General features: G+C 38.0%; 1 protein-coding gene across 3 annotated transcripts in view; it reads right to left on the bottom strand.

Annotated features, from left to right (window-relative positions):
- Positions 1-12,050, bottom strand: part of Prkci (protein kinase C iota) — a 71,793-nt gene extending 59,743 nt beyond the window's left edge. For 2 of the 3 annotated variants that reach the window (XM_063227147.1, XM_063227149.1), the window contains exon 1: positions 11,799-12,050. In XM_063227147.1, coding sequence (XP_063083217.1) covers positions 11,799-11,896 — 98 coding nt within the window. In that variant the 5' untranslated portion in view covers positions 11,897-12,050. The remainder of the gene's footprint in view (positions 1-11,798) is intronic. The other variant, XM_063227148.1, reaches the window with a different exon arrangement.
- Positions 12,051-15,412: the final 3,362 nt, after the last annotated feature.

Here is a 15,412-nt window from a genome sequence, read left to right as displayed (position 1 = left end):
GTGAGTGTGTGGGCCTCAGATTTCCTGAGGGAGATTGGCCAGGTGCCATTTTGGAGTTGGGCAGGATAAGCCTGGAGACAGAACTGCAGTGGCTTCAGCCACTCCTAGCTCAGAGCAGACTGGTAGAAATTGCTTGGACCGACTTCCGCCCCTCTGCACAGTCCACAGCCACTGCCAACTTTCCCTAAAGCTATCCCTAACCAACCTCACCTGCCAGGCACACTCGGTGAAGGCTCCCTGTGGTTAACCAGCTCGGAAATGAGGGGCCAGCCTGCTCTGCCCCTGCTTACACTCTAGTAGCCACCAGCAAACTGGGGAAAGCAGCAAACAGCAGAAATACCTAGCCAACATACTTCAAAATAATTATAACCAATACAGGCAGTGCCAGGACCCCACTACCCACTGGTTCCAGAAAAAACCAGCAACATGACAAGAGGAAGAAGCAAAAGGCAGTCTCTTGCCTACAACCCAAGCAGTACTACTGGTCCAGATGAAAACACAGAATTGATCAGGAGTTGCACACCTGTAGTTTTTAAAGCAACAGCTACTGAAATAAAGAAACAACTTCATGAAGCTATAAAGAACTTAGAACAGAAATACTATTACAGATAAAAGAAAATATGAGAAACATGATAAAAGAATTGCTAAGCACTTCTAAAGAAGACACAGATGAAAAAATAGAGGAGCATAGAAAAAGGACAGAAAACTTCAATGAATAATATAAAAAAAATTTAGAAACATGAAACAGATTCAAATAGATTACCAGGAAATTAAAAGCTCCATTGAAAGCTGGCAAAAGTGCTTGAAAAAAACTATAGATAGACTATCAAACCTTGAAGACAGGTTTGCAGCTTGCAATCGCAAAAGGAAAGATCTCTGAAAAAAAAAAAAAAATAACAGAACCAAGAAGGAAAAATACAAAGGCTAGAAGATAACAAGAGCATCTATAACTTAAGAAAAATAAAAACTGTGAGTGAAGAAACAGGAGTAAACACAAATGAAATACAAAGGCTATTTACAGAAATAATTAAAGAAAACTTCCCAAGCATAGAAAAAGGAAATGATATCCAGATATATGAGGCATACAGAACTCCAGCCAGCTATAACCAAAATAGATCTACACCTACACAGATAATAATCAAGATCCCAGAAATTCAACACAAGAACAGAATATTAAAAGCTGTCAAAGAAAAGAAACAGATCACCTATAAAGGAAAACCCGTCACAATCACAACAGACTTCTCGACACAAACCATCAAATCAAGAAGAGCTTGGAATGAAGTATTTCATTAAATCAAGAAGAGCTTTGACTGAAGTATTTCAAGCCCTGAAAGAAAATAACCTCCAACCCAGATTGATGTACCTTGCAAAACTATGTCTCAAAATTAATGGAGAAACGATACTTCCATGACAAAGAGGAACTGGGGGAGTTCATGACCACCAAACCAACCCTACAAAAAATAAAAGGACATTCTAGAGAGAGAGAGAGAAAAAAAAGACTATGGTTTCAGGAACAATGACAGAGGGGGCTCACTGAATGGGGCAGACAGTGGAATGTAGGGGAAAAGTAGACAACCAACGGCCGAAAAATAACATGGCAGAAATGAGGCAGAGAAGGTTGGTATAATAATCACTAATATGGATGACCTCAATACACTAATAAAAAGAAACACAGGCAGAGTGGATCAGAAGATAGGGTCTATCAATATGCACTAATGAGAAATTCTAACCCAAAAGAGGGTTTATAGACTGAAAGTCAAAGATGAGAAAACAATGCTCTGTGTGACAGGGAACCAGAAAAAAGTGAGGGTAGTTTGCCTATCAGCTGCAGATTGGCTAGAAAGCCATAATACTTTTATACAATGGAAAACCACTCAGCTATAAAGAAAGAAAACCTTGAGGCTCTTACAGTAAATGGATACAACTTGAGATCATGCTCAGGGGTAAAAAAGTTCAGAATCACTTAGGTGAATAGTGGGCTACCTCCCTAATCTAAAAACTAAAGAAGTTAGTGGGATGCAAAATGTACAATGCACACTGGGAAAGTGAAAGGGGAGGAACTGTCTAAAAAGGGAAGGCAGCGGCCACTGTTAATCTTTTATCATGATTTGAAACCCATATTGTTGTCATCATTCTGTTTAGTTTTATTCTGTTCCAGTTTGTTTATTTGTATTAGATTTGATGGCATGGACAGCTATTCCAAAGATAGCAGGATATATTACGGTAACCATTTTTGATTTCCTATTAACTTGAAGCCCTGTATTGCCTTCACTGTCTTGTTTTGATTCATTCTATTCTATTCTGTTTTGTTTAGTAGTATCAAGTCTGAGGGTATAGCCAACTACTTTGAAGACTTATTAATAAGATTCACTATGATACCCATTCTGATTTGACTATTATCTTCTTCTGAAGCCCTGTAATGTCGCCAATGTTTAGGTTTAGTGGTTTTGTTCTGTACTGTTTTGTTCAATTTTATTATAGCTGATGGTATGGGGAATTCTTTTGAACATAGCAAGAGACATTATAGTAATCACTGTTGATCACCTTATATTTTGCTTTTAAGTCATGTACTCTGTCCATCCTTTTGTTTTGACTGACTCTATTTTGTTTTGTCACATTTCTCTTCAAAATAAAAACATAATAAAATAAAGTAAAAAAAAACATATAAAGAACTCAAAAACATCAGACCTCTTAGATTTGAAGTTGCCAAAAATTGGCATTTGAGATGAATATATACTTTTCAGATGAAGAAATACAAATGGCAAATAAAAATATGAAAAAACATTCAACATCACTGCTCATCTGAGTGATGCAAATTAAAACAGCATTGAGATTCCATCCATACCACAAAGAATGGCTACTATCAAGAAATCAACCAATAAAAATGCTGGAGGGGTTGTGGGGAAAAAGGAATCTTTCTCCACTGTTGGGGGGAGAGTAGACTGGTATACTATATTCCAGTGTGGAGATTCCTCAAAAAACTAGGACCAGAGGAGCCTTTCGACCCAGCTATTCCTTTTCTAAGTATCTTTCCAGAAGACTTAAAAACATGGCACACCACAGTGATTTATGTGCACCCGTGATTACAGCAGCACAATTCGCGATAGCTAGGTTTTGGCAACAATCCAAAGCCCATCAACCAAAGAATGCATAAAAAAGATATGGTCTTTTTATACAATGGAGTATTACTCAGCCACAAAGAACAATAAAACTGTAAACTTTTATAGGTAAAAGCATGCAACTTGAGACCATACTCATAAGGGAAATAAATCAGATGCACATGTGCAAACATTATATCGGCTTCCTAGTGTGAGAAGCTGAAAGAGTAAATAAAATCCAAAATGTACAATACATATTGTAAAAAAGGAAGAAATTGTTCAAAAAGAAACAGAAACTAGGGGCTGGGGATTTAGGTCAGCGGCATAAGCGCCTGCTTTGCAAGCAAGCAGTCTTGAGTTCAATCCCTGGTACCGATAAAAAGGAAAAAGACCAAAAAAAAAAAAAAGAAAGAAACAAACTGGAATGGGGGAATGCAGAAAAGAAGAAAGGAAAAGCAAATATATATATATATACATATACACATATACATATATCGACACACTCACAAAATATTCATACTACTAATTTCTCTCAGTTCACTGAAGAAGATTTGTGCTAATATTATTTGGAAAATTAAATGCCTTTATCTTGTACTCTGACTAAATTAAAAATAACAATATGCAATGTATTAACCATTGTCACCCACCAATTATCTTGTTTTGAAATTTTGTTTTTTCTTTAAAATGAACCAAATGAACTAAAAAAAACAAGAATGAAATATAAATTTGACAATAAATTTTAAAAAGCAATGTAATAAGCCCCATGACGACAGTAAAGAAAAATTTCTTTGAAGTTTAAGAGCTAGTTTCCTATTGTCACTTGCAAAGCCTCAGTGCTACTATTTATAAAATGAAGATAACGGTATCTTCTCTGAGCATTACTGTAAAGATTTGATGAAAATGAGAACAAAAAGCAGGCATGGTGATGCATACCTACTATAATCCCAGCACTGTACAAGACAGGAGGATTGCTAGTTTGGACAATTCAGTGGCTTAACAAGACCCTGTCTTGAAATTTTAAAAAGGGCTGGGCATATAGCTCCAGGTAAGAGTCACAGGTTCGGTCTCCAGAAATGAGAGGGAAAAAAGTGCAAAACACTTATCCCAGTTCTTAAAACATGTAGGATCATTACATTACAAAAGTATATTCTTTGGAGCTGGGGATTTAGCTCAGCGGCATAAGCACCTGCCTTGCAAGCAGGCAGTCGTGAGTTCGATCCCTGGTACTGATAAAAATAAAAAAGACAAAAAAAAAGAGTATATTCTTTAATATATTTCAAAGAGATAAGATGGTTGAGTATTAAGATACTTCATAAAACTTTTTCACTACTATGTTTCATTTAGATGAAAGATCACTGCTATACTTTAACACTGTTCAGAAAATTCTAGCCAAATGTTTTAAGAAAAGTAAGATGCAGAAAAAAGGCAAAAGTGTTACTTATAAAATAGCATTATCTATTTACACATTCTAAGGGTTAACTAAGAAATTATTAGTAAAGCAGCCATTCAATTTAAATATACAAAAATAGGTAGTACAAAGCCAGGCATAGCAGTGAGAAACACAATCCCAGCTACTCAGAGGATGAAGCAAGAGGATCACCGGAGCTCAGGAGAGTCTGAGAGCATCCAGGGAAACACACAAAAAAAGTCATAATTTTGTAAGACTAAAAGATCCCACTTGCAAAAGCAACAAAAGTACCAAAAAAAAAAAAAAAAAAGAACAGGAAACATGGAAAATGTACAGAACAGGAACTAGAGAATCTTACTGAAAACATGAAAGAAATGAACAAATATGTATCTATACTTTATACTACGTATGTTTAAGGCTAGATTCAATACAGAATTATCAGTTCTCAGATTAATCTGTAAACTCAACAGAACTCCAATTCAAAATGCCAATAAAGGGGTTTTTTTTGGGGGGGGGGTTGTTTTTCATTTGAAACAAGGTCTAGTTACATAGTCCAGACTCGCATTGAACTCACTATGTAGCCCAGCCTGGACTCAACTACAACAATTCTCCTGCCTCAGCTTCCCAAGTACTAGGATGAGAGATATGTGGTACCTACAAAAACCTAAAGTTTATCTAAGCAAGAAAATGCACCAAAAAAGCAAAGAGAATTTGGGAATAGAAAATTAATGAAATGGTGCCTTTGCACTATGTATCAAGATTAACTATAATAAACCAATGATGGTATGTGCAAAAACAAATCTGTCCTCTCCCCCCACAAAAAATTAATGAAATAGAATACAAAGTATCTATGAGCATTATGAGAAATACAGTATATAAAATTATTTCGAGTAAGTAGAGACAAGATGAACTCTTCAAAAATAGTATTAGAATAAAATTTTTAAAATAAGTTATATTAGAACACTACAAATGACTGAATAAAATCACAGATTTATCAAATAGATAATTACTTTTAAAACTGCATAATAGAAAATAGAATAGCCACAGATTTAGCTCAGCAGCTTAAGCACTTGCTTGGTAAGCATGAGGTTTTAAGTTCAAGCCCTGGTTCCAAAAAAAGAAAATAGTAGAATATTTTTAGGTGAGAAATACATTCAAACCAAGAAGTTAGAGAAAATAGAAAGGACAGATTTGATTATATAAAAACGAAAACCTCCAGACAAGCAACAGATTGGGAAGTACTGGCAATTTCAACAGACAAAATGTCAATGCCCATCAAAAAATTAATAAGAAAAATATCACAACAAAAATATGAGTAAAACGCCAGAAGACAATCCAGATAAAATATAAATGATCAATAATTTATTTTATAAAGACTTACAGGGGTAGGGATATAGCTCAATGGTATGACACCTGCCTAACATATACGAAGCCCTACATTCAATCCCCAGCACTGACTCTCCCCAAAGCCACTATTTCTTGCCAATTCAATAGTCAAAAACTTAAAAGACTTATCACATAATGTGAGCATAAGGAAAGTTTCACTCATATACTGTTGCACAGCATGTAAATTAATATGTATTTAGAAGGACAACATAAAATTTTAAAATGAGAATCTCTTTGACATGTTTTAAGAATGGATATTAAATATAAGGATTTTTCTTACATTTAAACATTATTTAAAATAGTGATTTAATGAGAACAAATTTAAAAGTTCATCAATAAGAAAAAAGATTCAATAGAGTATAACAATATGGTGAAATACTAGATACTAACTATAAAGAAAGATTTAGTTATTTATTCATCTTGGCATGAAAAGATGACCATGAAAAAAATAAACAAGCAGTAGAGGCATATATAAAAATATGAATCCATTTACAGAAAAAATAAAAGAATATGCCTATTTATCTGAAGATAACACTATTTATATAGAAATATACTTACAGAAATGTATCAATATATGATATTGAATATCCCAAATAGTTAACAATGGTAGTCCACAGAAAGTGGGCAAATGAGACTACAGAAGGAATGTTTCACTTTTCCTTTTTTTGTTTTTGTTTTTGAGATAATGTGTAGCCCAGGTGGGCCTGGAACTTACTATCTTCCAGGTTCAATCACCTGGGTGATAGGATTATAGGGTTGTACCATCACATCCAATTCTTATTCCCAAATGTTTAAAATTTAATTTTAGGCCTTGTCTTTGTGATTGTATTTAATGGCCACAGATGGCATTTGTTTCCATCATCATTCTCAGCCACATCGCTACACTAATTAGAGGTAGTGCACAATGCCTGCAACATAAGAGTGAGCACATAACAAATGATCAGTTACTTCCAGATATTGGACGCTTCATGTAAAGCACTCAGAACCAAAAATAAATTTTTTCAGGTAGCAAACTGCCTTCTCTTACAAATCTTTTTATTTTTTCTATATTCTCGGCCTCTCTCAAATAAGAAACATTTGAGTTTTCAGATTCCTCTCCCCAGACAGACAACAAATCTTTAATTCATATCATCTCATCCCCTTAATTCATCCTCTTTTTCTTCTCCTTGGACTACACTCCATAAATCAAATGACATTTGAGGGTCCTCATTGTCTAGCCCCTGTGAACTTTCTTAGCCTCATTTCTCATCAGTATTCACACTTCATATTCTGAGATGGGATGAAAATGAGACTAACAACCAAATTGACCTTAATTCTTCCACCTAATTGTGCAGTTGTTCAATGTTTGCAATGACATCATCATTCACCAAATACATTTCTATTTATCTGGGGTTTTTTTGGGCAGGAGGGAGAGATGCTTAAAAATCTAACTCACACTTGTACCACTGAACTGTATCTCCAACTTTCTCCATCCTTCAAAAGCCACAAGGATGTCATCATCTAGGAAGGTTTCCCTCATGCTACATTATTCTCCAATATCCACCCTTCCTGTGCCTTATACATACTATACACATGCACACACATACACACAGGCCAAATGCTGTAACTCTTACACAGCTCTTCTTCTACAAATCCTTCAGGATAGTTCTTCAATGGCAGAGCCTTGCATCATCTACCTTTATACACTGTGCCCAGGATAGCACCATGTGCCTGGATTATAATAGGCGTCAGTGATATTTATTAAACCCAGTTTTAATAATTTCTGAATATTTGAAATCATAAGCCAAATTGAAATTTTAAATTCATGTTTTAATTCGGTTCATTTTAACCATTAAAAAAAAAAAAAAAAAGACACTACCCAGCACTCTGGAAGGCTGAAGTAGGAAGACTACAAGTTGGAGCTCACCCTGGGGAACTTGGCATTTAGGGAGACCCTGACTGAAAAAACAACACAACACTCAAGCTGCCTTAAACAGAGGTGTGGGAGTATCATTAGAAAGCTGGCAGGAAACAAGGCCTCTAGGGAGAATTTTTTTTGAAAAGGGCTGCCTTCTTCCTCCCCTACTTCTCCAGCTTCTGCTTCTTCTAACTTTTATCTTGCACCACAGTTAGTTCCGGGTTTACCAGCCTTTCTCCAACCCTTTAAAACTTCAGTCCTCACTCTCACCAGCAATTTATCTCCATACTATCTAATGCAAATTTCTGAGAGGGCTGTTTTCTGTTTGGCAATAGGCCGGCATGTTCAAATTCTCTTTATCTGCCAAGCTCTACCTCAGTTGCTGTATGGTTGTGTTTATGCCAGAAGTTTTCAGGATCAGACAGCTATCATTCTCCCAACCTCTGCTTCAAGCTACTATTCTGATTTCCTCAGAGCCTTTACTAAAATAAGCATATTGTTAAAATAATTTTGCAATACTTATAAAAACAAGTCTGGACAAATCATATTCACATTAAGAAAAACCCAACACATCTTTTTACCAAACCAGTTATGCATTACAAATATGCAAAAAGTTAACTTCTTTTATTTCTATAGGTGCAAAGAAGGAATCCTCTGGACTGTTATCAGGGCTCAACAACAGTGGTTTCAAAAGTATTTTTACAGGGGCTGGGGATTTAGCTCAGCGGCATAAGCACCTGCCTTGCAAGCAGGCAGTCATGAGTTCAATCCCCGGTACCGATAAAAAGGAAAAAGACAAAAAAAAAAAAAAAAAAGAAAAAGAAAAAAGAAAAAGACAAAAATAAATAAATAAACAAAAGTATTTTTACAGACATTTTGAAAAATTTTTCATACATACATGATGCAAAGAAACGAGTAGTAGTTCAGGCATTCTCTAGTTAAATTATCTCCCATAATACCAAGCATCTTTATATAAGGATAAGCACATACAATGGCAATCAATCACTAACCAACAAAACCTGTTTCTCTTCCTCTAAACTAACACCACTAGGTAACAGCTGAAGAAAGCCCTTACCCGGAAGTTCCCATGTTGGGGAAAGAAGAGGACTGACTGTGAGGCAGGCAGTGTTAGCTGGTCTCCAGTAACAGCGATCCTCGGGGCTATTACTCCCTACTTAAAAACTAGAGAAACAAATCAAACCCAACGTCTGTTACATCTAACAACTTACTTTAAGACCACGTGTATATAAATATTTGAAAGAAGACTGCAATTTATTCACTAAAAAAAAAAAATCTTGATATTCCAAGATTCGATATTCACTGAAAAGAAATACTGTTAGAAGGGAATATGGGAAAAGCTATGTGTGATAACAGTCATTCACAAAATCTGAGGAGAAAAGAAACTTGTTAAATGAATACTGTCTTTATGCTTTTTAAAAAAAAGAAGCCTTTTCTACTATAAAAATAATTCAGTAGGTGTTCCAATTAGCCAACTTGTTTATGGACTATTGTTGACTCATCTTTGTTTTATCTACATTAATGAGCAGCTGACTATGGAACAACACAAACAGCAGTTTATTGTTAATAAACATGATTTTAATTCAATCTGATTTCAAAGGACATGGGTACAGTTTAGAGTTCTGATGTTGCCCATGCTAGCCTTGAAGTTATAGTCCTCTTGCCTCAGCCCCCTTCACAGAGTACAAGCATATGCCACCACACCTGTCATAATTTCCTAAATTTTAAAAAACAAATCAGGGGTGGTGGCATATACCTATAACCCCAGCACTCCAGAAGGCTGAGGCCAGAAGATTGCTGCAGGTTCAAGGCCAGCCTGAACACATGGCTAGACCCTGTCTCAGAAAGCTACAAACGAATAAAGACAATAAGTCGCCCGTCTTGAAGATGTTTAGTCAAACACTAAAAAAGCTGTATGTCCTTATTCTCTTGAATAATACTTGCAGTGCTAAGTCCAAAGACTCTCTGTAGGACAAGTACTGTATTCCTAAAGCACAACATACAGATTTCTTTCCAAAGGATAAGCTGGACAGCGGATGTAGCTCAGTGGTGGAGCACTTGCCTAGCATGTGTGAGGCCTTAGATTTGATCTCAATACCACAAAATGGGCAGAAGGCAGGGACAAAGGAAATTTTTATTTTGGCTTATTTACAGTTGTCAAACTAAAAAATGATGAAGCACTAACACCTTTAACAGAGTACTTAAGTACAATACATCAAGAAATTTAAATTATTAAAAGCTATAAAGGTAAACTAGAGAATAGTTTAGCAGCCAAAAATCTATTAATGGATTGTCAACTTTATAAAAACAGAACACATTTAAAATGAACTATCCATTAAACTGTGGACAAAGTTTTTAAGAAAATGAAAACAAAAGGAAGTTTTTCTCTCATACTGTAAAGTTCACAGCTGATCAGGAGCCAAAAACGGCCAAAACAGCTCTGATGACAATTGGGAACAAACAAAAAAATCCATTTCTTGGTGTTGTTTTAAATCTAAACCTCTCTTAGTTGTGTCTTAAGTAAAATCAATTATAATACTGTTCAATGTAAACATCTATAAATTATTCCCGAACGCAGTCACGCTTACAAAAGACACAAGTTTCAAGGTAGTAAACTAGTAGGTCCTTACATCTAATCCATAGGACATGTATAGCTTATGTTTCCTTTAAAATCAAAACAAGAGAAGCAGTTGCAGAGTGTGCTATCTTCACTGATCCTCTCAGGAATGCTAATGTACTGCAGTTTCAACCTTGTAGTCCTTGAGGATTTTTTGAAGCAATTGATGTCTGCTTAGCCAAGCAATAAAACAGGCCAAAGCAGATGGGTTTTCTGTTAATCCTTAGTCTCAACTTTCACGCTCACAAACCTTACATCTTACTAACGCTCCTAAAAGTAGTTTTCCCAAAGCAATTTCAAACCACAACTGAATTCAAAGGAAGATGAGTAAATACATCACTGATGACAACATGCGACTCAACACAATGATAAGATGACTGTATTACTTCTGGTAACGACAGCAGTTATAACTTAGGTAATAAGAGCACAAATTTATTTTTTTAATTTTTTATTAATGCATGTTTGCAGTAAATGATAATTAAGTTCATCATGAGGAATTGGTACTTATACACAACACGTCTTAATTTTTTCCATCTTTTTATTCTCCCATTCCTCCCCCCTTTCATCTGTCTCTTTCCCTTTTGTGAAAGACCTATCTCCCAGTCTACTACTGTCTATCTTTTATTTATACTTGTATTTCTCGTATAAGAGAAACCATTCGATATTTAAGCTTGGATGGTGATCTATTTCACTTAGAGAACAATTTAAAGCTGTGCCTCCTTCTCTTATCACCTTGCCACAACACAGTATCTCACCCTATCGGATGGCCTGTGAAACAACACTGATGAAAGAATTGGCAAAATTTTAGCTCACGGATTTGCTAAGGCCATAGAAAAGCACCGAATGCATATCCTCAAAAACGTAGCAACTGTAAGGTAAAATCCCTACGTCCAAGATACTGACAACCTGACCACAGTCCAATACGCTTCACGTACTCTTCCACGGCAAAGATAAACCTGATTTAAACCCAGATCCTAGGCCTGTCGGTAATCCAAGGGGCCTGCTAAGTGAAGCGCCCTGCCTTCTAAACCGCAGCACGCTGAGCTCACTGAGGCACCGCTCGGAATCGTCCACTCCGACCCCAAGCACGCCCAGAGGAGTGACGTAAAGCCCTGCGAATCGCTCGTAGGCGAGCGCCCGGCCGCCACCGGTGCACCTTCTCTACCCCCGGGCTCCTTCAGGACTCCCCTCCAACCCCCGACCCCCCAGGGCCCCGAGCACACCCGGGGCACCCCTCGAATCCCAGCCCCCTTGCTCGGCCACCACCACCCCTCCCCGAGACGCCCGCCGGTCCCTCACCCTTCCCCCTAAGGTCGAGCGTAGCCGGCGCCCCTCCGCGCCCACCCACGCCCCGACCCGACCCGACCTACTCACCCGCGGTAATAGGCTTTCACGCGGACCTGGTGAGAATGGTCCCCGCCGCCGCCCGCCACCGTGTGGGACATGGTGCTGCTGTCCCTCTGGGTCGGCATCTCCTCACTCCCCCGCCTACAAGCGGGAGCCCGTGGGTGCGGGGGGCGCGCCGCGGAGGACTCGGCCGCCCCTGCCTGCCAGGGAGCTGCGGTCACCAACCGCCTACCTGCCCGGCCGCCTCGCCGACCCAAGGGTCCCCAGCCCGCCCGCCCGCCCCAACGGTGCGGCTCCTCCCCCCGCCCTCAGCCGCCCCGCGGCCGTCCCCACCGCTCCTCCCCGCCCCCCCCGCCGCGGCCCCGCCCACTCGCTCGCTTCCGAGGCTCACATTCCAGGGTAGGGCGGGCGCTACCTTCCAGCGGGCTGCAGGAGCCCGGAGCCGGGCGGCACCATCCTCCCGGGGTGGAAACGGGTAGGAGGGGAGAGTGAGCCGCTCGTCCGAACACCAGGTGGGTCCGCGTTCGGGTTTTTAATCGGTTTTGTGATAGGAAATTCACGAATGCATTTCTATAGAAGCCCCTTCCCTTCAGGAAAAATGGTAGGGGGCACATGCAGTAGCATCTCACCCGGTTTCCAATTTGGTCGCGTCCGCGGTCAGCCTATTTGGCACCCGGGTTAGATTTTGCGGTGCGGGATTCTGGGATCTGGAGTCCGAGTGGGATTCTGGGACTTGTTCTTACGTGTGCTGCGCCGCGCCTTCTTGTCCACAGTCTGACTCTAAGGTGCTTCCCGCGAACTGTGGGCGTGGATTTGAAGGCTCTGCAAGTCTCTAGCCTTCGTCACTACCTAGATGGTGCACTGATTCATTCTCCTTGTCAGTTGCATATTTTATCTTTGCTTGGGAACAAGATTTAATTACTTGTTCAGGGCAACCTTTTATAGAAGAATTTAATAATATACATAACAAATGTATAAATGGATGTAAAAAATAAATGGAGAGATTTACCTCAAAGATACGGTGGAAAACTGACTTTCTTCTTTCAGGGCCTCCTTGTATATTGCCATTGCATGGAACAGGTACACAATGAATGCTTAACCATCCAACCACCCAATAACCAATCTTAATAGATTAGCATTTATTCTGTTGACACCGGCTAACCAAAGGTTAGAAAGAATTTATCCTTGTAGCCTACTCATTGACTTTCTTCTAGTCATGGGTGTGTCACAAAACATATAAACGTATTTTGATTATAGGTAGCATAAATCCAGCCTTCCCATGATACGTGCTGAGAGTTGGAATAATAATTTTTAAAATAGCTACTTTTGTGATAAAAAGTTAGACTTGGGAAATTGACTCGCTATTTATGTATGATACCCAGGTATGATAGCCTCCAACTGCTGTAAGCTTTGATTTATGTTCTTAATGAAAATGCCCATTGAGTATTTCCCTATCAGTTTTTTGACAATTGAGAACCTGCATCATCAGCATATTATATTTGCACTGATTAGCTATGAAATATATCTGCAGTTAGATGGTCACATTTTAATTGGATTATTGGAAAATTTTGGTATGCTTGTGACAAATTTGATATTATGCTCCAGAAAAGTAAACACAGAAGGAATAAAGATAGAAAAATGAAAAGTCAGGATGGAAAACTTTTTTTTTAGTCCTTGTTCCTTAGCATTTTTGAAAAATCCTCCATTGTTGATATAGCATGCTTTGAAAAGGTGACCATTGTTAAAAGATTTATTGCTTACCTTGCTGTTTACAGAAATCTGTAAATGTTATGATTTGCATCTGTACTGCCTCATATAAGTAAAGATGAGAAATTTTCTTAAAGATGAGAAATTGTAAGAGCAGAATATGGTGTCGCATGCCCTGGAACCAGCTATACAGGAGGCTGAGGCAGGAGGATCATTTGAGTCTGAAACCAGCCTGGGCAGTGAGACCTTGTGTCAAACAAACAAAAACAAGCAAACAAAAAAGATGAGAGATTATCAGGGAAAACATGGTGTTACATTTTTAATAGTTTTATTGAGGTATCACTCAACATACAAGTCACCCATTTAAAGCATACAATTCAATAGTTTTTAGTATATTCACAATATTATGTAACCACAACCACTATCTAAACCCAAAATATTTTCATCACCCCAAAAAGAAACCACATATCCATTAGCAGTGACTTTCCTTTCCTCTTGCCTTCTGGCAACACAGCTTTTGTTTTACTATGGATTTTCCTATTCTGGACATTTCATGTAAGTGGAATCACAAAGTATGGGGCTTGTTTCCTTTAGTTTAATAGTTTTAAAGTTCATCCATGTTGTATTATGTATCAGAACTCCTTTCATGTAGTTAAATAATGCTCAACCACGTAGGTATACTACATTAATGCTGCCATGAACATTCATGTACAAGTTTTGTGTGGGTATATGTTTTAATTCTCTTGAGCACACACCTACAGGTAAATTGCAGAGTGAAATTAACTATGTAGAACATTTTGAGAGGTGCTCAAGTTGTATTCCAAATGGCTGCACTATTTTACATCCTCACTGCTGTGTATTGAGGGTTCCAGTCCTTTATTTTCTTATGCATACTTGTCATTTTTCTCCTTTTTTGTATTATAACTATCCCAATGGTTTAAATGGCTATTTATATATCTCCTTAGAGAAATATCAGTTCATATCCATCTAAATCACACAAAAATTCCTTAAAATTAGATTGTCTGTCTTCATTGAGGTATTGGTTGTGTTTTGTTTTGTTTTTCGAGACAGGGTTTTGCTGTGAGGTTCAGTCTGACCTTGAACTTGCTGCAGTCCTTACCTCAGCCTTTCAACTGCTAGGGTTACAAGCATGCACTACCATGCCAAGCTATTCTGTCATGTTTACAGAAGTAAACCTTCCAATTTATGAAGATGGCATAATTTTCTACTTATTAGTCTTTAAATTTTGCATTTCTTTTGTTAAATTTATCCCTAAATCTTTTGTTTTACTTTTTGTGAGCTTTTTCTTTTTGATTTTTTGAGACAGTGTCACACTATGTTACTCAGAACAGCCTTGAAAATATCTAACCTGCACTTTTGAAGCTGAGGCAGGAAAATCTCCATGAGTTTGAGGCCAGCCTGAACTACATAGGAGAACCTGCCTCAAAAAACCCAAAAAATAAAAAAATTAAATTAAAAAAAATTTTAAATGACAAAAAAAACCAACAAAAAGTTTTTAAACAGCCAAACTGAAGGTGTAAATTGTTACTTTCAGCCTGAATTAGCCTTACCCATGTACTCTTCTGCCTGTATAGAATGTGAACACTGGTTTGCCATCCGCTTTATAGTGTCTTAAAAATCTTGCTCCTGGCATCACTACTTATTTCTCAAATGAGCATCAGACATGTGAAAAACATCCCAGCCCATTTTTCTTTCTACTGTTCCAAAAATAATGCGAATACGTTCAACTTTGCATAAAATCTTCTACCTTTAGCTACTTTCAGTGGTTGCACTGAACATGTGATAATGCCATTTAAAGAAAAAGGTTCAAACTGGAGGTACTGATCATTTAGCGAGATCTTATGCCCTTACGGAGATAAGCACTAGGCGCTGGCCTGAATTATACTTGCCTTTGACTCAGTGCAATACTTTTA

The sequence above is a fragment of the Cavia porcellus genome, unplaced genomic scaffold (genome assembly GCF_034190915.1).
Source record: "Cavia porcellus strain 051 isolate PalLab524CR breed Dunkin Hartley unplaced genomic scaffold, mCavPor4.1 scaffold_17, whole genome shotgun sequence".
NCBI lineage: Eukaryota > Metazoa > Chordata > Mammalia > Rodentia > Caviidae > Cavia > Cavia porcellus.
Note: the sequence above shows the minus strand (reverse complement) of the source record. Positions and strands in the feature narration are given on the sequence as shown.